We start from the raw sequence: 22,054 nt of genomic DNA, 5'->3' as shown, positions 1-22,054 counted from the left end.
GGGGTGTGCATAATTATTCAGCCCCCTGAGTCAATACTTTGTAGAACCACCTTTTGCTGCAATTACATCTGCCAGTCTTTTAGGGTATGTCTCTACCAGCTTTGCACATCTAGAGACTGAAATTCTTGCCCATTCTTCTTTGTAAAACAGCTCCAGCTCAGTCAGATTAGATGGACAGCGTTTGTGAACAGTAGTTTTCAGATCTTGCCACAGATTCTCGATTGGATTTCGATCTGGACTTTGACTGGGCCATTCTAACACATGGATATGTTTTGTTTTAAACCACTCCATTGTTGCCCTGGCTTTATGTTTAGGGTCGTTGTCCTGCTGGAAGGTGAACCTCCGCCCCAGTCTCAAGTCTTTTGCAGACTCCAAGAGGTTTTCTTCCAAGATTGCCCTGTATTTGGCTCCATCCATCTTCCCATCAACTCTGACCAGCTTCCCTGTCCCTGCTGAAGAGAAGCACCCCCAGAGCATGATGCTGCCATCACCATATTTGACAGTGGGGATGGTGTGTTCAGAGTGATGTGCAGTGTTAGTTTTCCGCCACACATAGCGTTTTGCATTTTGGCCAAAAAGTTCCATTCTGGTCTCATCTGACCAGAGCACCTTCTTCCACATGTTTGCTGTGTCCCCCACATGGCTTGTGGCAAACTGCAAACGGGACTTCTTATGGTTTTCTGTTAACAGTGGCTTTCTTCTTGCCACTCTTCCATAAAGGCCAACTTTGTGCAGTGCACGACTAATAGTTGTCCTATGGACAGATTCCCCACCTGAGCTGTAGATCTCTGCAGCTCGTCCAGAGTCACCATGGGCCTGTTGGCTGCATTTCTGATCAGCGCTCTCCTTGTTCGGCCTGTGAGTTTAGGTGGATGGCCTTGTCTGGGTAGGTTTACAGTTGTGCCATACTCCTTCCATTTCTGAATGATCGCTTGAACAGTGCTCCGTTGGATGTTCAAGGCTTGGGAAATCTTTTTGTAGCCTAAGTCTGCTTTAAATTTCTCAATAACTTTATCCCTGACCTGTCTGGTGTGTTCTTTGGACTTCATGGTGTTGTTGCTCCCAATATTCTCTTAGACAACCTCTGAGGCCGTCACAGAGCAGCTGTATTTGTACTGACATTAGATTACACACAGGTGCACTCTATTTAGTCATTAGCACTCATCAGGCAATGTCTATGGGCAACTGACTGCACTCAGACCAAAGGGGGCTGAATAATTATGCACACCCCACTTTTCAGTTATTTATTTGTAAAAAATGTTTGGAATCATGTGTGATTTTCGTTCCACTTCTCACATGTACACCACTTTGTATTGGTCTTTCACGTGGAATTCCAATAAAATTGATTCATGTTTGTGGCTGTAATGTGACAAAATGTGGAAAAGTTCAAGGGGGCCGAATACTTTTGCAAGCCACTGTAGCTTTATAGAGAATGGTAGGAATGATTTCCTGTAGTGTTCTTTATGGCAGTGAGGTTGAATCAGTCTGAGGGGGAAGGAGCTCTGCTGCCTCAGAAGTGTGGAGTGGAGCAGTTGTGATGGGTTGTCCATGATGGAGGGCAGTTTGTTCAGTGACCTCGTGCCCCTCACTGACTCAGAAACCTCCAATTTCTGACCAATGATGACTCCGGCCTTGCAGATTAGTTTCTTGATCCTGATGGCATCTCTGTCACTGATGCTGCCCCTCCCCCCAAGTAGACAACAGCAAAATAGATGCCATTCGCTACCAACACCTTGTTGCTTCTTCCTACATTTTATTAGTGAAATGAATAATTGTGTTTTTCTGTCAATGACATTTTCTGGTAAATGACCTTGTCATCTGCATACTGTACTGTGTGAGGGTTTCCTGGAGTAAACTTGTATGGTAGCAATAGGAAACATGTCACTGGAACAGTTTTTACAGTAAGTATTGTGCTGGAGTGAAGATGCTTTGAAAGTGCCTGGACCTGTACCTGTATCATTTAGCAGAGGTTGCGTTTATTTCTTGGTACATTTAGATCAGCCTCTATTATGGGTTTCCTGGTTTGAAACAGTCTGGACTGCTACCTGTCCATCATCCACACTACCCAGATGTATTTCCAAAGAAGCCTTGGGTCATTCAGGCCAGTCGATGCTTCTTCCTTTCTTTGACTGGATTTTTTAGAAGATGTGTTGGATGAAAGATGAGGTAGAAAAGAGTGTGTTCACAGCTATCCCAAGTTTGGCCAACAGGCAGTAGATTCTTGGAAGCTTGAATTATATTGAATTATGAAATAGTGGTCTTAATGCTTTCTTCAGCCATCATGATCTTCTGTTACTCCTGCGGCATGGATCAGCTGTGGCGTGGTACCCAGGGCTTTAAAAAGCAGAAAGCTGTTAAGATTGTCATGGCAGCCGTTGTGGTTTTCTTCCTCTGTTGAACGCTGTACAACATCACACTCTGGAAACATGTCATTTTGACACAAGCAACAAAGCTTGTTCAATCACAACATCTAATTCTGTATGCCTTCGTGGGTGTGGAATTCCGGTATCGGCGCCTGAGCATTCCCAGGTCTCTGTGTTCTGGTCAATCTGCCAAAACCTCCAACCCCCCTTGATATCAAACAAATCTTATCAAGCCTACAAAACGGACACGAATGGACACGAAGCCAAAAACATCAGCACATTCAGTGTATGTTTGTATATTTTTTGTGTTAGATAACCTGAAAGAAGAAGTGGCTACTTTGTTGTTTTCTGTATGTTACACTGCATTTATTAGCAGTGTAACATAAACCTAGCACAATCAAGTCTGCTGCAGCATTAAAGTACACCCACACGGCCAACAGACTAATTAAAGGAATCTTTGGTGATCATTCTATGAAATTGAACTCACTTGCTGATAAAACTATTGCGTTGGAAACAGCTATCAAAACAGTGCACAACAGTTGAAAAAACGAAGAACAGTTGGTAAATTCCTCTGTGTACTCCATGATTCAGGTCCTGTTTGAAGCCTCTAGTTTGTTTGATTTACTTTATTTGGAGGAAAGATGGCAGAAGAATTGGCTTTCATTCATCTTTGTGTTGAAAACAACCTAAAACTTACAAAAAATAACTTGATAATACGCATATATGTAAGACATCAAGCCTAAAACTCAAACCTGTAAAAATATGTACAAACAAACATAATTAAAAACATATAACAAAATCCACAGTAGAAACTGACGAAGAAAAAGTACAAATTGGCGTTTGCTGTAATTCTAAGTGACTGAAAGCAATCCTTTGAACGTCTCCAAATAACACAAGTGGAGGTGTACATCTCCACTTGTGTTATTTGGAGACCTAAGTGAGTTCAGTAAAGGTCTGTTCATTTTTAGACATCCTTTTAAATATAACAGGATTTCCAGGGGATGTGGATCCCACCCTGAACTATACCCTTCATAGTTGGAATATTCCTGGAAAGTATCATCAGGTGAGGATTTTACTTACAATACTAAAGGCTAAATTTATTTTCATAGACAAAATGCTTTTTTTTTATATAATTAAATTTTGTCTTTAAAAACTCTTCATACAGTCAGCGTCGTAAAAGTGAAAACATCTTTCAAAATTCAGATTTACTATGCACAGTTCATTTTAACATGTCTCCATTGTGCTTCAAAAATGCTTTATTTAAAACAAACTATAACAACATCACTATGGATAAAAAATCAATATGGATATTTGCTACATTTCGTATATATGGAAACAAGTAACAACAAAACAAATCCGCAGAATATATATTAGAGATATATACGTCATGCAGAGAGATTTTTTACAGTGCATACTGCAAGAAAGTAAATGACATGTGATGCTGAAATTATGGCCACTGTGTTGGATCAATGTGTCCTTGATCCAACACAGCTGATTCAAATGGCTAAATTACCTCCACAACATGTCCTGAAGTTGTCTACAGGCCTGGTAATGAACTAATTATTTGATTCAGGTGTGTTGACCCAGGGTGATATCTAAAACCTGCAGGACACCGACCCTCGAGGCCTGGAGTTGCCCACCAATGACATAAAAAGAAACATGAAACTATGTTTATGGCAATAAAGTTACAAAATGTGTTTATGTGTTTAATGTAAGAAGTCAATAATACTATCACAGATAACAGTTTGCATTATATCGACTTTCAATGATTACAGCATTAGCTTAATGATAAATGTGTTGAAATCAGTTCACTAACAACACAGATATTTCACTATTGATAAAAAAACTATATATTTTTATTTAAAATAATAAGAAAGATATACATTTTGTGCTTTTGGATGAGTATGTGTCACCATGATGGATCTCCACAACCTTAGCATTATAGTGAAATGTGAAAGTAGTTTTTGTAGATAAATATCTACTTGTCAGTTACACAGAATAAAGTCCTCCATGCCTTGATATGAGATTGAATTCACATCCTCTCAGGAGTGAAACAACATGCTGCTCAGATCTGAGTCAGAAGAGAGCATGTTTCTCTGCTCATCTTCAATAAGCTAACGGATTCTCTACAACCGTCATCTGTTTCAGCTCTTGCTGTTGATCAGGCTGCTGTCTCTGGCCTACACCAAGATCCCAGAGTGAGCCTTTTGGTTCAATTTTATTACATCTCAGCATGGCCAGTAAGTGTTGCCTGAAGTTTCCACACAGGCCGAGATACATCAGAGGCCTCAGGCTGGCGTGAAGGCAGCCTAGAGCAGAGGCGACCACAAGAAGTGTTTTTAGTGAACCTTCAGAACTTTCATGTGAATCGTTAGGATGTTTCTGAAGTCTGTTCTGGAGAGTGTCCAAAACAAGTATGAAGTTGTACGGCATCCAACACAGACAGAATACAACCACCAGAGACAGGATGACGCTGCTATTTCTCTGCATTCGGGCCCCATTAGAGCTGCACTGCCACCATAGCATATGTAAGAAGATCATCAGCATGAATGCAGGTAGCACCAAGCCAAATATGTGGTGGAGTAGGCGTGACCACAACTGCCAGTCAGTTCCAGATTGAGGGTAGATATTAACACAAGTATTATCTTCTGTGTAATTATTTTTACCCACCAGGAAAATCCAGTCAGGTGCAGTGAGGAGGACAGAGATAAGCCAGACTAACAGGCAGCTGATATGAACTAACCAGCGCCTCCCGTGGGAATACAACTGGATGTCATGGATGACAGAGAGGTAGTTTTGAAGACTGATGCAAAACAGCAGAAAGATCCCACAGTAGTAGTTGAGCTAGAATAAGATAGAGAAACTTAGTGTAAGACACAAACCTCTAACATCTATAAAAATTACACTTCATTTCTTCCCTTTCACTTCTGTCCTACTCTAAACTGCTGTTTCTAATCTTGTTCTCATCTTAAACATTTTTAAGTACTCAGAGGATGTCACGTGTCATACTGTTGAGTATAATGATTCTGTTCTGCACGTTCTGCCAAGAATCTACAAACAGCAGGAAATGATGGAGTGCAGCCAAATATAATCCAAGGCAAAACAACTTTCTCACAGCTTCACAGAAAATGTCTTACTTTCACTTTCAGTCTCTGTTCCACACAACATCTGGCCCTTACCTTGAAAACGACCCCAAAGACCCGGTTCAAAATTCCCCAAAACCAGTCACAAAGCTGAGTTGTCTGTGCAGCCCAGAAGGGCAGCATTAACAGGAGGAGGATGTCCACGATACTCAGGTGGAGAATAAAGGTGTCCGATAGGCTCCACAGTCTCCTCTTTTGAACCAGAACTGTCAGGAGAATGATATTTCCCAGTATGCCAACAAAAAACACTATGGCATACAGAGCAGGGACCCACACTGCCTCACTCCCTCTTTTCACAAAAGACTCATCCCCTGGATAGTCATAGGTGATGTTTGGGTCATAGTCAATTCCACTGTTCACATCCAGATCATCCGTACTCATATTCATGTTCTGTTGAACAAAAACAAAAAGTCAAAACACAAGTGCTGAAACACAGAGAGAAGACAAAAATGCTGCAGTGCCTCAGAAACTCTATGTCAGAATAGATTCCTCTCTCTCTCTTTCTCTCCGGGTAAAAGTGAAGTCAGTTCCCTGACATTTCCCTTTGGGAAGCCCAGATGAGCCTTTATAATACACAAGCACATCCCAACTCATCTGGTGTGATGTAGCAATCGTGGAGTGGACATAAAAGGAAAGTACAACAGTACTCCGTTTCCCTTTGGTAAGCCCAGCTTATAGTAAATGCACAAACATACAACAGCTCACATGTTGTGATTTGGTGATTTGGCAATTGTGGGGCTGACATAAACGGAAAGTACAGTTCTCCTCACTCACTCACTCACTCACTCACTCACTCACACACACACACACATCTTTAATCTATAAAACTGCCTCCCAGCTATGCTTTTTACGGTTGTTAAAATAAAGCTTCTACAAAACCAGAAGAGTCAAGAGTTAAAGATAAGGAACGCTAAGCTTGCGCACACAGTTGTTGCAAACAGACAGTAAACAGAATTATCAGTAACTTCCATGGCTGCAAGTAAAATGTTCATAATGTTAAAATACATATTAAAGGCGACCTGATATTTGCAAACAAATGCACTTACTTCACATAAAGAGCTTCAGCTGCAGAGTTTGAGAAGCTTTCTGTGTGCTGTGGAACGATGATACTAAAAGCAGGACCTCAGTATGTCCTACCCCTTCAACTCCAAGTAAATCAGTGTTAAAGGATCAGTACTGGTCGGATGTTTCTCGCTTTGCCTGGGTTGACGTAGAGTGCAGGGCAAAAAAACTGTCAAAACCCCACATAAAGAGCTTCTACCACTAGAGGGAGCTGTTGACAACATGACTTTGTGAAATGGGATGCAGGGCAAGGGCACAGTCGTTTTCAGTCACCTGACTTCACCCGTTCGAGGAATTGGATTTTAATCAAAATTGTCAAATTTGGATCAATTGAATTAAAAAAAAAAAATGCATTCCTTTGAAAATGGTTTGATACAAAGACTGGGCTGAAAATAACTGACAAAGCAGCCAATATCCAAAGACAAACTTTGATCGATACAAAGAGAAATATGTTGCAAAATGCGAGAACTAAGAGATAAGAACATTTCAAAAACCACGTTTTTTTCTACACATTCTCACATTTTGCAACATATTTACCTGCGTAGACAGACCTTCAAAAAACCCGGAGAACTTTTGCTCATAAAATCTGTTGCTCGCTGGCAGCAAAATATACGAAATGAGGGGTGGCTCAAGACTTTTCCACAACACTATATGTTGACACAAAGCTACAGTAAAACAACAAAATACATTACATAATGGATATCCAATGTGGATTTTCTCCCATATCACGTATCATTTGTCTAGCTGTTTGATGTACCAATATGCCAAATATATGTTACAGGTGGCTGTAAATATTCACTATTGTTCCTCTCTCCTGAACTTCTATGGAATTATATTTATCCCATAACAAATAAACCAAGCAAATAATTTAATTTCACGGCTGCAATTAAATTCCTTGCGCGTAAATTTAACGTTTAGTACTCAGCAACCACGCGCAGAAAGAAGCCATTGCGCACGCGAGACTGTCTGATTTGCATGCGCTACACCAGTTATATGCTTTCGTGCGTAGCTCTCTGCGAGAAATCCTGCTTTCGCGAAAAAACAACTTTTGACTGTCTGGACGCGACGCACAAAGGAAGACGGGGTCCTAATGTGATTGGTCACTTTAATGGCCACTTCAGGTTACTGCGGAAACTGAGTTATACGTGAGGAATTAAATTGCGCCCGTGAACAGAAATTATTTCACTGGCGTAAATAATAAAAAAAAAGTCATGACAAATATAATTCCATGGATAATATTCATTTGATTTAGATTTTTAGGTTTTTTAGGCCTTCTCTTGTACAGTTTCTTCAGACTTTTTAAGGACACACCGAGACCAGAGTAATATTTTTAATTATAATCAGAAAGTCTGTGCCCAATATTACAATACACCCACAGGACCAAAATTATTTAAGGAAACTACTTTACTTGTTGTTAAAGATGCGCAAAGAGCTTTAGAAGCAAGCCATTTAAAACATCTTACAGCTGGTAAATTTCGTTGATGAGGTCTACTGGTCTCCAGGTTTCAGTTGCAACTTGAAGCCTGTCTACTAGTTTGCTCAATTTTCTTCTTTTGACAGAAAAATTAGTCTTCAATTATCTTTGTAGTGAAAAAATGCTTAGATTTGAAAAAAGAGAGCCTTATTATTACATACATACATAAAGATAAAACATATAGCCTAAAACGCAAACCTGGCAAAGAATGTAAACAAACATAATTAAAAACATCTATACAACAACATCAACAGCAGAAAAATTTAAGAACAAAAAGTAAAAACAAGGAAAGCAGAACAAAGGGTGACTAAGCAGTGGTTTTAAAAAGTATTCATATCCCCGTTATGCTGTTACCTCTTAATAAAATCCTTGCCTTCAGGAGTTTTGTAATCAATGAAAAGAGTGTTAGGAACTTTAATCTCAGTTTAAATACAGGTGTTCTGTGAAGGTCTCAGAGATTTGTTGGTCATCATCAGTGAACAAAAAGCATCATGAAGATCAAGGAATGCACCAGACAGGACGGGGATGAAGTTATGGAAAAGTTTAAAGCAGGGATAGGTTATAGAAACATTTCCCAAACTCTGAACATCTCACAAAGCAATGTTTAATCCCTCATCTGAAAATGGAAAGAGTGTGGCACAACTGCAAACTACCAAGGCATGCTCATCCACCTAAACTGACAGGCTTGACATGCCTACATGCAAAATGCTGTGTGGTGGAAAACTAACACTGTACCCCATCCCCACCATCAAACATGGTGGTGGCAGCCACATGATGTTCAACCTGTTCAAGGCTGCAAAAGGATTATGACTCAAGCAGGAGTCCAGATGTAATTACTATTGTGAATCTCTGGTGAGACTAGAAAATTGCTGTTAACAGAGGCTCTCCATCCAGTCTGACCGAACTGAAGCTATTTTGTGTTAAGAGATGTACTCTAAGACACTTCTTCAGCTGAGAATCAGAGAGGAGAAACACACAGTTTTACTTGCATGCAAGGGCAGCCACAGAGCACTCACACCTGGAGTGAGGGCTCCGAGACTCGCGCTCTGCCACTGCCCTGGTCTTTATTTATACACAAGAAGAGTAATACGTTTGTTCAATGGAATGTTGATGCGTGAGCATGTGCGGATATATGTGTGTGTGTGTGTGTGGCGTGTGTGCGTGTGCCAGGAGAGGCTCCTCTACCTGGTACAAAGTGAAACTGCTCATTAAGCTCTTATCTAGCAGGTACTGCTCCTTCCCTGCATGATAACGGGTCACAGTGAATCAAAACAGTCTGAGTTATAAAGAGGTCATCATGCAGTATTCTATCATATGCAAACTTATATTATTAAAAGATTATACTGACTACAATTTTCTATTGACATTTTGAAAAAAAGGAATGAGCAAAAAATATAGTCTGTAGATATGCAAAGCTTGTACAGACATACCTGCAAAGACTTGCAGCTGTAATTGCAGCAAAAGGTGGTTTGATAAAGTATTGATTCAGGGGACTGAATACAAATACATGCCACATGTTTCAAATTTGTACTTGTAAAAAATGTTTAACACCATGTATCATTTTACTCCCACTTCACAATTTTGCACCACTTTATGTTGGTCTATCAGATAAAATCTGAATAAAATACATTTCGGTTTGTGATTGCAATGTGAAAAATGTGGAAAAGTTCAAAGAGCATGAATACTGATCAGTATGAGTGTAAGATAAGATAAGATAAGCTTTATTAGTCCCACATGTGGGGAATTTGTTTTGCCACAGCAGAAAGTGGACAGTACAAAGTTACAGTAGAGTACAGAGTAAGTAACAGTTTCCTAGTGACTGGTACAAAATTGAATGTTTTAATGTTGTAATGCTTTCTGTTACAGAGAACTGTGACTGAATAAAAGCAATCCTTTAAATAAGACTGGTATACAACTCCATCTGTTTTATTCGGGGACTCAAGTGTATTACACTGAGTTTGTTGATGTGTAGATATCCATGCTGCTTTTGGAAAAAGCAGGATTTCCAGACGATGTGGATGCCAACCATGGCCATACACTTTGTCTTGGAATACTTCTATAAAGCACTCTTAAATGAGGATTTTTACTTTCAATTTTAAAAGATAAATACATTTTTGCTAATTAATGAAATAATTAAATTCACTGCAGTTTTTTCCTCACAAAATTTCTTAAAGAGTTTGTTTTAAAAACTATCCACAAAGCACTACATCTTTCAAAGTTGAAATTCACAATCTACAGAGATTTACACAGTTCATTTAGCATGTTCAAACACTTCTTTAAATTGGCACATTTAAAACCAACTCTTAAAAAATTTACTATCAACTATATGGATAATTGGTACATTTTACTATATATGGGAAGAAAATAATGTACGTAGTTTGGAAATACTGTATATTGTTGATGACGGAATAATAAATGGCACTTTTGCTGATGTAAAAGTTTTAGCTGTATAAAGAACATGTGGAACATTATAAAAAATGTTTTAGACATAAACACACATTTTAAGCAAAAATCTTAAAAGCAAAAATAAAATTAAAATAACAAATTAACAATTAAATAAGTCAACATGTTCCTTTATGCTGATTTTACTTTCAGTCAGAAGGCTACTCGGCAGCACTGACTAAAGGACAGGAGCTGGAGATGTTCAGATTTTCATTTGAGTGAACAAGACTAGAAATGAGTACATCAGAGAGATGGCTCAGGTTGACCAGTTTGTAGACAAAGAGAGACATGGCTGAGATGCTTTGGACATGTGCAGAGGAGAGATTGGAGATATATTGGACAAAGGATGCTGAATGTGGAGATGCCAATCAGGAGCAATCCACAGAAGAGATTTATGGATGTAGTGAAAGAGACGATGAAGAGGGTTGGTGTGACAGTGATGGATGCTGAGGATAGGGAAAAATGAAAGCAGATAATCTGCTGTGGCAACCCAGCTGAAAGGAAAAGCAAAACAAGATGAAAACATAGATAGGGTATGTGTTACATCGATTACGTTGATTAGAGGTAACCGTTTGGGAGAGGCGTCTATTTAAATTCAGTTTGAATTATTGTTATTCTTAGTCAAAGGAATAAAAAATACAAAGAAAAACAGTTTCAATGGTTTTTCTTGGTGTGGCCATTAAAGTGTTAATTCATTAATTGTCAATCCATAGTCAGGAGTGTAACAGTATTTTGCTCACATCTGAGTCACAAGAGGGCATTTCTGTCTGTTCATCTTTACTAAGCTGACTGATTCTCTACAGCCATCATCTTTTCCAGCTCTTCCTGCTGAACCTGACCGCGATCAGGCTGCTGTCTCTGGCCTACACCAAGATCCCAAAGTGAGCTTTCTGGTTCAGTTTTATTACATCTCAGCATGGCCAGTAAGTGTTGCCTGAAGTTTCCACACAGGCCGAGATACAGCAGAGGCCTCAGGCTGGCGTGAAGGCTGCCTATAGCAGAGGTGACCATGAGAAGTGTTTTTAGTGAACTTTCAGAACTTTCATGTGAATCGTTAGGAGGATCCTGAAGTCTGTTCTGGAGAGTGTCCAAAGCAAGTATGAAGTTGTACGGCATCCAACACAGACAGAATACGACCACTAGAGACAGGATGACGGTGATATTTCTCTGGATTGGGAGGCCATTACAGCTGCACTGCCGCCGTAGCATATGTGAGCAAAAGATCATCAACATGATTCCAGGTAGCACCAAGCCAAATATATGGTGTAGCAGGCGTGACCACAACTGCCAGTCAGTTCCAGACTGAGGGTAGATATTAACACAAGTATTATCTTCTGTGTAATTATTTTTACCCACCAGGAAAATCCAGTCAGGTGCAGTGAGGAGGACAGAGATAAGCCAGACTAACAGGCAGCTGATATGAACTAACCAGCGCCTCCCGTGGGAATACAACTGGATGTCATGGATGACAGAGAGGTAGTTTTGAAGACTGATGCAAACCAGCAGAAAGATCCCACAGTAGTAGTTGAGCTGGAAGAAGATAGAGAAAACTTTTAGTGTAAGACACAAACCTCTAACATCTATAAAAATTACACTTCATTTCTTCCCTTTCACTTCTCTCCTACTCTAAACCTCTGTTTCTAATCTTGTTCTCTTCTTTGAAAATTTTAAATACTCGGTGGATGTCACTGTCATACTGTTGAGAACAATGACTCTGTTCATACTCAGTGGATGTCACTGTCATACTGTTGTACAATGACTCTGTTCAGCTTTGTCACAGCTTCACTGAAAATGTCTTGTTTTCACTTTCAGTCTCTGTTTCACACAACATCTGGTTCTTACCTTGAAAACAACCCCAAACATCTGGCTGAAAGTCCCAAAGAACCAGTCACAAAGCTGAGTCATCTGTGCAGCCCAGAAGGGCAGCATCAACAGGAGGAGGACATCCACAAAACTCAGGTGGAGAATAAAGGTGTCCGATAGGCTCCACAGTCTCCTTTTTTGAACCAGAACTGTCAGGAGAATAATATTTCCCAGGATTCCAACAAAAAACACTACGGCATACAGAGCAGGGACCCACACTGCCTCACTGCCTCTTTCCACAGGAACATTATCCACTGTACTGTTAAACACTGTAAACACTGTAGGGCTATTCACTGTATTTGCTGCATCGTAATCATAATCATGGGTGTTGTTCTGGCCATATTCCAAATAGTCTTCCAACTTTAAGATTCCGTCAGTTTCCACATGCAGCTGTGCCATGTCCATATACTGTGGAGACAAAAACAGAACAGACAAAAATACATCAGTGCCTCAGAAGCTGTAGATCAGAAAGTGAAGTCAGTTCTCTGAAATCTCCCCATAGGAAACTCCTAACATAGACACACCCCCACTCACAGATTGGTAGCTTAAAGCCCCTCATGCACATAAAGAGTTATAAACACTTTAATTTCTTCTCAAAAATGCCACTTCATTGCCAATTATTAATATTTGTTATTTGTCATTCATGTAATTCATTATTTTATGTCAGAAATTGCCATAGTGACACAAAATTCTGGAATTTCTAACAAGGTCCAAAACAGAAAGTGAAGCTTTACTTTATTTTAGTTTCAGCTGTCTATCGTGTTAGCCTTTGTTTTCTTTATGTAATATGCAGCTGTTTGGCAGCAGGACTAGAGCAGAGCATGGGAGACAGAAGTAAAACCAACCAATAACTGAGGAAATCCGCGGGCTTAAAAACACATGAAATAATTAAGGAGGGAGGAATTATCCTGGGAAAACACAGGAAATCTTAAATAAGACTACTCTTAACTAAGGACAAAGAAAAACAAACTCAAAACACTGGGTCAAAGACCAAGGACCATGGCACTTAATAAATGTTTTAGATAAAAATAATGCAGTTATTAAACACAAGATTAACCCGGTGTTTCCAAAGCTTTCTGTTTGTTATTTCCCAGCTGTGTGTTTTTACATTTTAGCAGTCAGCGTTTGGTTTTTGACAGTTAATCTTCCATTAAGCTTGACAGGGAGCCTCAAGCAAACGTAGAAACTTGCAACTCCCTTGTTATCTGAGGATGGCTGTAATGAATAGCATGTAAATGGACATGAAGAGAAAAACATTAACAGCCACACATACAAAGTATGCTTGTATATTAGATAATCTGCAATAAGCACTGTTTATTTTGTTGTTTTCTGTACTTCCTAGTGCACCAGCAGTTGAACGTGATAGGACAAAAATTATTTTGTCTATTTGGGGCTCACACCTGCATTTGTTGGCAGGTTATAATATTTCGCTTTTCCGATTTCTGGACAGTGTTGTAATAGAAACAAGATGACATGATCAATGTATTTTTTAATACATTTATTTATGTTTTTGTGTGAAATGTTAAAATGCATAAACAATTCTGTTTGCAATATTACAGTATATTCACAGGGTTAACAGACCAATTAAAGGACTCTTGGGTGACTATTCACTGAAAATTGACTTACTTGTTGTTGAAAGCTATCCAAGGAGTTTTAGAAAAACGCTCTCAAAACAGTTGGTAAATTCATTTGATGAGGTGTACCGGTCTCAGTGATTCAGGTGTTATTTGAAGCCTGTTGACTAGTTTGTTTAATGTTCTTTATTTGCCAGAAAGATGGCAGAAAAATGAGTTGCCATCATCTTTGTGGTGAAAATAATGTAAAATTTACCAAGCAAAGAAAACACAATGCAAATGCAAACCTTTGAAAATATCTACAGACGAACATAATGAAAAACTTATCTCAAAATCCATAGTAGAAATTGATGAAGTAAAACAAAGGAGGGGGTGGGGGCTGCAGAAGAATTTTTAATGTTCAAGCTTTATTGATTAATTGAGCAGCAACGCAGTTGTAAATAATGTTTTTTTTTTTAACAATCAGCAGTTAAAAACTTCATGTTTCAGGTGCTTTTACAGAGAATTCTGACTGACTGAAAGCAGTTCCTATAAGCTTCCAGTTATGTGTCGAACCAGGTTAATTAAGTTGAGTTTGTTCCTGTTTAGACATTTAGGCTGTTTTTGAAAACCAAAAACCAAAAACAGGTTTTCTTGGGGATGTGGATCCCACACAAGGCTATAGCCTTGATTTTATAATACTTTGGAAAGCACCCTCAGACAAGGATTTTACTTTCAATCTTAAAGACTAAATTCATTTTTATAGATAAAATATTGTGCTATCCCCTCGTCTTCCTATGAGTGTCTTAATGCTCAGAGGGTGTTGCTATCTCATCCCATTGAGTACAATGACCCTGTTCTGCATGTTCAGCCAAGGATCTGGATTCAACGGGAAATACTGGAGCACAGTCAAACTTAATCCAAGTCAAAAACAACTTCACTGCTTCACTGAAAAGATCTTGCTGCAAGAGCTTCAACTAAAAACACTAAAGATAGTCTGCAAAAAGAGAGGGCTCTACACAGGCTCAATCTCTGAGACCTATACCTTTATTGACGAAAAAAGGTCCCATTAACCCACTTCAGAGTTGCTTCTTTCTAACAACCTGTACCTGGCAAATTGAGGGGCACAAAACTGACAAAGCACTACAATAAGAGCCGCTAACACTAGAGGGAGCTGTTGATATTGTAAAATTGTGAGATGGGGAGGAGGGTCAAGACTGACAAACCTAAAACTGAAGCAGAATCCTGACTCCACTCAATCCCTTTTCAAGTGGTGTGCATGATGCTGTTTAAGTAAACCTAATTACATTAAGTTCACAGTCAAAGACCAATGATGAAACTGAAGCAAAGGTAAACAGTGATAAATTCAATCATGTGCAAACATGTCAATGTAAATACAGCGTACAAGGCAAAAAACAGAGTTTGTACAATTCTAGTGAGTTTCAAAGTGAGAAACAAACAAAGGAGCAAGGGAAACTTGGAAAGGAGAAGAAATGGTGAGTAAGCAGCTTCTTAAAAAACTATTTATACTCACACAATAATATTATGTTGAAGCACAGTATGTATTACTCTATGAGGCTCCTGACTACAGTAGCTGTAATGCTCTGACAATACATCGAGCGGTTTTAGAAAATTAAAGGATCTTAACCCATTTAATCCCACAAGCAACAACTGTTGCCATTTTAACCCCCTATTACATTAACAAAATTAAACATATTGTGTGTAGGGGAATTTTAAGGAGTAAAATGCATGCACTTATTTTCCAGGGAAAAATTTGGGATTTAATGGGTTAAGTGCACTTTATAGTCCAAGAAATACAGTAATTGCCTGTAAAATGTAAACTTAAAAACATAACTTCTGCAGTGCGAACAGGGCTCAGCAATTGATTTCCCCCAGCTGTTACATAACAAATTGGGACTGCTGTGCAGGGCCACACGAATAAACTTATAAAGGGATAAACTTAATAATGAGCAGAACAGAGTTCAGCTTACTCGAGCAGCTCTTCATAGCAGCCCCATTTTCTCATGTGGCCCCATGGGACATTAATTGCTCATCCCCATAACCATATGTAATTTTTATGATTTTGACATCACATCGTGTGACCTATGGCACAATCTTTGTGCCATAGGACATAGGTCGTGCACTCCTCTGTTTCACTGTCTCTGGGTAAAACTCAAGTAAGTTCTCGAGATGGTGGCACTGTGAGGCAGGATTAGGCAGAATATAGGCATTTGTAAGTAAATATCAAAGGTTCTATAAAATCAGAAGTGTTCAGGGCAACTGTTTCCAGTAAATGTGCACGCATAGGAATTCAAACAGATACAAAAAGACTGCAAACAGACTTACTTTGCTGCAAATAAAACATTTATAAAGTATTTTAACATAACTTTAAAATACTTTATAAAAGTCAGTAACTATTGAAGGTTGATTGAGACATATCCAAATAAATGTACTTACTTCGCATGAAGCTCTGCAGTTTGAGAAGCTTTTTCCCTCCTCAGTTCTGCCACATTTAAAGACCTGAAGACTTTTGAAGGTTTTTACATTGGAAATGTCAAAAGGCGTTGATTTTGAAATACAAAATCTGAGTGATATGATAGTAAATGTGCTTTATCTTACCTGGCATAGAAAGCTGGACTGTACTACTTTATGGTAATTTGAACCACATTTTAAAAATTTGGATTCCGTACTCAATAAGACCCATTGCCACTGATTTTCAGTCCAGTTCTTGTGTAATTTAGCATGAGTCAGGCTTTTGGCAGTGGGGCAGGTGAGTGATCTTCTCTTGGTGGCTCTGTCTCCTCTGAAACTCTGTTTCCAAATTCTATCAAAACAGCTGATTCCTGACTTCTCCCTTTTAAACAACTCCTTCTCTTGACAGCAGAGGGCATGTAAAAAGAGAGCGCGCAGGTAAATCTGAAATCACCTCTTTATCAGTAGTAGCCTACCCACCATAGTGAGCCCAACAGAGATTGCCAGATTATTCCAACTGGAGAAGGACCAGGAGACCATGACACAGGTACAAGGACTATACTGAAAAATGAAAAATGAGTAAACATGTCCAAAGTGTGACTCCTTGGAAGCAAAGGCTTAAGAATTTTGCACAGTAATGTAAAGGTGATGAAAGGATGTGCTGTGATTTTTTTAGGACTCCACAAGACTCTATAATCACCACTGTTTATATTATTGAATCACCAGGCAAATTATTTTAATCTACACTGGTGTTTAATCAGATTCCACCAGAGGGCAATCCTCTTACATGTAATCAGACTTTATATGTGTTTTTTCTATTGTATTATTTTATGTCTGACATTGCATACTGATGCAGAAGTCTGGATTTTCTAATAGAAAGGTCCAAAACAGGAAATCATGTTGTACCGTATTGTAAACATACGGTTTAACTTAATGTAGCACTCGTGTGTTGTTTCATTTCAGTTGGCCAATGTAATGTAATATAAGGCCATCTGTCTTCGTAGAAACAAGCAGGTCTCATAACACAGCCACTATTTTGTAAGTGTTATTTAAATTAACTTCAAATAATAGACACACAGTGTACTAAATATCACTTTAAAAGTTTGCTGATTTTGAAATGTGTAATTCTCAAGTAGATTCAAATGTTTTTGTCTTTTTTGTCTAATTTTAATGTACATCAAATTTTTTCATTAAAGGTACTTTAAGGTCAGATCTGTTCACATTTAAATCTCACAACCACACAAATACTTTTGAAATAAATATATATTTTTTTAATTAATGATGTTATCAAACATAAGGTGTTTCTGAACCTTTTGGTACTTTTTCTTCTTATTAAAACAAATGTCGGGTCTAGTAACGGCTCCTCGGATTTGGCTCATGAAAGATCAGAGTTGATGTTTTAGTTACAGTTTCTATTATTTGTTGACTAATGCATGGTTACCTGTAAGTGGCTTTTCACGTTTAGCAACCAGTGTGGTTTATGAAGGTTAAGGTTCTTATCTTGAGAATTAATCTTCCGTTAAACTTGACAGTGTGCCTCAAGTAAATGTTGCAAGTGCAGCTGTGTTGCAATGGCTTAGAGCTAATGAGTCACTCATTTGTGAAAATTCTTTCTGTTGTCAAACTCGGACCACTCCAAAATGTGTGTCATCAAAGTTCTCCAAATAGATGTTACGTCCAGTTGCTCCCTTATTTCTGAAAGACTCAACACAGAAAGTGGGTCTGCATATGTGATATTTGATATGGCAGAGGTTTTTTTTTTTTTATTTTTATGGCAAATAATCTTCCTGATGCACCACCATTTATCTAGGCACATACTGGGGAGATTTTGCATGTCAGGCAAATGTATTCACCACTACACCATGGTGCCACATGCAGTTTTCTATAATAAAAATTAAGCAAGACAAACAAAGATCTGTCTTCCTGGAATTTCCAGTCGCACGTGGAAGTGAGCTCTGTCAACCTTCAGCTTTCCAGCCAAGAGTGCTTTCTTGTGCAAAACATAAAGTTTATTAGCTTTGTGGTATTTTCAGTATTTTCAGTATTTTCATGCTAGATTAAAGAGGTTAATGGCATTCCTGGCAAAAAATAAACCTGTAGGGAAGCAATGAAAAAATACATAAAAGACAACTCAACAATAATTTTCTTTAAAACATTTAATACAAAAGTATTCGGCATCAGTCAAAATAAAAGTTGCGTTTCAATGATGCATACAAAATTTAAGATGAGCCATAACCATTTCATCTTATGCCACACTAAACATTTTAAAGCACACAAACAGGATGATTGATTTATACATGTTATGACATAAATTTAAAATCTTTTTAAAATTTACAATCTACTGGGAATAAATACATGAGATCTGACTCTGAGTACTTATGCAAACTTTACCCAATACTGCTGATCAAGCTTTTTAGGAGTATGTAGAAATCAAAAATTTCACAGTAAGTTAGCAAGAAATATTTTGTGACACCATCAGCATTTTGCAATTGGTTTTACTCCATGGCTCATGTCACACACAAAAGAAATCAAAACAATACAAACTGCAGACTTCCAAAAACTTGGCAAAGCACCAATAACATGTAGCAAATAATTTTGAGAACATTTTATTTCAGTTTTCACCTCACTTTACTATACAATCTTCACACCCAAAACCACAAAAATATATTTTCACCTTCCTTTCTCTTTATGTATCTCTGACTAAAATCACACCATGACAGAATAGGAGGTGTTTTCACTCTCTGCAGAACTGAACGATCCCGTGGCTTTTCGAAGCCTTCGCTCTCGCCACCCTTCCATTGCCAGCCAGCTCCTCTGTCCCAGTAGCCCCTTACACATTCTGACTAGCTCCCGCCTGAATTTCACTCCTACAAAGCCGTACAGCAGAGGATTGAGGGCACAGTGTGACAGCCCCAGACTTTCAGTGATCAGAGTTCCAACGTCAAGCACATAGCCAAGCTCACAGGATTCACTTAACACACCCAGCTTTAGCAGACTATCTGCCAGCTGGAAGCAGGTGTATGGAGCCCAACAGATTACAAATACAGACACTAAGGAGATGATGAGGCGGAGAGACTTGCGCTTTTGGCGGCGAGAGGCATTGCACAGAGACCTGAAGATCCGGATGTAGCAGTAGAGCATAACAAGGAGGGGAACCCCAAAACCCAGAACTACACTGACAAACTTCAGCCCCACCTGCCACTGTAAAGGGTTTTCAGTGAACCACACCTGGCACACGGGCCCCCTCTGCTGACCGACAATGTCTATCATCTCCACTTGTTTAAAGTAAATGTCAATTCCACTCAAGCCCAGACAGACTGCCCAGATGATGGCACATGCAAACTGAGCATGGCATGTGCTTCGTTTCCAACTTGAGCTGATGGCGTGAACGATGGCCAGGTACCTGTCAAAGCTGATGCAGGCCAGGAAGAGGATGCCACTGTACCGGTTTAGGGAGAAGAGAGCACCTGAGATCTTGCAAACAGCCAAGCCGAACATCCAGTGGTGAGCCCACTGCACTGCAAACAGGGGCAGAGTGAAGGCCAGCAGAAGGTCAGAAATGGCCAGGTGAAGGAGGAAGGTGTCTGTTAAGGAAAAGGCACAAGCTCCACCACTCTGAGAGATTCTGTAGCGTCTGATCACACACAGCACCAGCACGTTGCCAACAACTGCCAAGACGAACACCAGGCTGTATACCACAGGGGAGTACTTTTCTGCAAAACCATAGATGTCTTCCTGTGAGCACGGGGATGCAACAGAATCTGTACTGTAGTCTGTCCCATTTTCTCCATAATAATCATCATACTCCTGTGACAAGACAGAGATACAGAATTCATCAATATATTTCAAAGACCTGGGTAATTAAAAAAAAAAGACTGGCTTTTGGACAAGTTTCATATAACACTTTGTGTTTCCTAATGAACAATTATGCATAACAACTAAATAACTAAATGAAATTAATAACTAAATTTTAAAAACAATCCCCACTCACTGTGATTGACATGGCTGAATCTGGGATTGGACGGCGAGCCAGCAGAAGACCTAAAACCTTCCAAGGGAGATGAGAGTACACTGTTCTCATAAACACGTTTGCCAAACATCCCTTTTCACATCTTGCCGTAGCCAGATGTCAGAGGATCAGAAAGAAGAAGTACGAATTTCAGGAACTGATTGTTTTTTTTTTCAGTTTTAGACAGATGAAAACATAGCTAAAGTGGGAATTGATGACTGTTTCAGGAAAATTTTTACACATATTTTTAATCCATGTCTCCACCTAGCTGTAAGCGTCGGCCAGACAGACTGAGCATGACTACTGTGCTTCATATGAAAAATATTCCATTGCAAAGAAAACTTAGAAGAAAATGTATCTTCTTTGAAAACATAAATTGATTACATATCATAAAGTAAAAAACAATATATAGCCAGGCTTTAAAAAGCAGAAAGTTGTTTTTGCAAAGAAATCCTCCACAACTAAAGGAGAAGTGAAAGTTCTTTGTTGGCACAAATTTTACACTCACCACTATGCTGCAAGTTCAACTTGCTTTGACATATGAAGCATTTCACTCAACCTACAATGTAGTAACTTGTTTGTTTGTTTGTTTGTTTGTTTGTTTCTTCAGGCGTATTTTTCTTTTCCAGTTTTTGTGACTTTACTATGTCAGAATGTGAAAATATAAAACTGTTTAGAGCTCAGCAGGACTGCATTATAAGATTTATTTAGTGATTTCAAACATTGGTGACTTCTGAAAAAAACAACCCATCCCTCACTGAAAACATAAGATCTCTCTATAAATATGCATTACATATATTACTCAAGGGCCGGTGTCCTGCAGGTTTTAGATATCACCCTGGGTCAACACACCTGCATCACATGATTAGTTCATTACCAGGCCTGTGGAGAACTTCAAGACACGTCGAAGTAATTTAACCATTAAAATCAGCTGTGTTGGATCAAGGACAAATCTCAAACCCGCAGGACACCGGCCCTTGAGGCCTCGAGTTCCCCAACCCCTGGTTTAAAGGATGACAATAGGACATAAACTGTGTGCAGAAACAATGTTAGAGGTACTTCAAACAAACAGAAACAGGAACTCAATAGTGCGAATGCTTTACAGCATTCACACAATAATAACACAGTGAGATCAACAAGAAGTGAATTAAAAATAAATTCACTTCCGAGAACAGTTTTAACATTTCTAAATGCTAAAACTAAGTTTTAGCATTTAGAAATAAATGCTAAAACTGTTTTACTAAATTAGTATGCTAAATACTAAAAGACTCGACTGACACACAGGGTATAAATATATAAATTTTAAAGTGAGTTAAGATGAAAATACTTTTAAAAAACTTGTGTTAGGAAGCAGTGGGTGACTTAATTAAGTCAAAGGAGTTTGCAAAGAAAAAAGCGTCTGGACTTCTTTAAGTTGCTTGAAGATGTTTCACCTCTCATCCGAGAAGCTTCTTCAGTTCTAAGGTCAAATGGCTGAGAGTCCCAGATTTAAATCCAGTGGGAGTATCCCCCCAATGGATGACTGAGAATCTTCACAGACGTGACTTAATTAAAGTCATTCAGTTAAAACTACTAAAGCTGGATATATATATGTATATATATGAATAGAGCTTACCTTCCGAACTTTTATAAAAACAGGATACAAGCTGGTGCAGGCTGGTGAAAGAGATACT

The 22,054-nt window shown here is 38.8% G+C and overlaps 3 protein-coding genes across 3 annotated transcripts; all 3 read right to left on the bottom strand.

Moving 5' to 3' along the window:
• Window positions 1-3,318: 3,318 nt before the first annotated feature.
• Window positions 3,319-6,793, bottom strand: LOC109204162 (C-X-C chemokine receptor type 3). The gene is made up of 3 exons (XM_019364478.2): window positions 6,553-6,793; window positions 5,543-5,896; window positions 3,319-5,207 (listed from the first exon to the last, which is right to left on the bottom strand). Exons 2-3 carry the CDS (start codon window positions 5,891-5,893, stop codon window positions 4,470-4,472), a joined length of 1,089 nt encoding a protein of 362 aa, XP_019220023.1. The 5' UTR covers window positions 5,894-5,896; window positions 6,553-6,793; the 3' UTR covers window positions 3,319-4,469.
• Window positions 6,794-9,110: 2,317 nt separating this feature from the next.
• Window positions 9,111-12,801, bottom strand: LOC102076104 (C-X-C chemokine receptor type 3). The gene is made up of 2 exons (XM_013266508.3): window positions 12,327-12,801; window positions 9,111-12,014 (listed from the first exon to the last, which is right to left on the bottom strand). Exons 1-2 carry the CDS (start codon window positions 12,750-12,752, stop codon window positions 11,265-11,267), a joined length of 1,176 nt encoding a protein of 391 aa, XP_013121962.2. The 5' UTR covers window positions 12,753-12,801; the 3' UTR covers window positions 9,111-11,264.
• Window positions 12,802-18,673: 5,872 nt separating this feature from the next.
• On the bottom strand, window positions 18,674-20,500 carry cxcr3.2 (chemokine (C-X-C motif) receptor 3, tandem duplicate 2). The gene is made up of 2 exons (XM_003458801.5): window positions 20,364-20,500; window positions 18,674-20,179 (listed from the first exon to the last, which is right to left on the bottom strand). The coding sequence occupies exons 1-2, from the start codon at window positions 20,451-20,453 to the stop codon at window positions 19,079-19,081; spliced, it is 1,191 nt and encodes a 396-aa protein (XP_003458849.2). The 5' UTR covers window positions 20,454-20,500; the 3' UTR covers window positions 18,674-19,078.
• Window positions 20,501-22,054: the final 1,554 nt, after the last annotated feature.

Source organism: Oreochromis niloticus, linkage group LG11, assembly GCF_001858045.2.
Source record: "Oreochromis niloticus isolate F11D_XX linkage group LG11, O_niloticus_UMD_NMBU, whole genome shotgun sequence".
Classification (NCBI taxonomy): domain Eukaryota; kingdom Metazoa; phylum Chordata; class Actinopteri; order Cichliformes; family Cichlidae; genus Oreochromis; species Oreochromis niloticus.
Note: the sequence above shows the minus strand (reverse complement) of the source record. Positions and strands in the feature narration are given on the sequence as shown.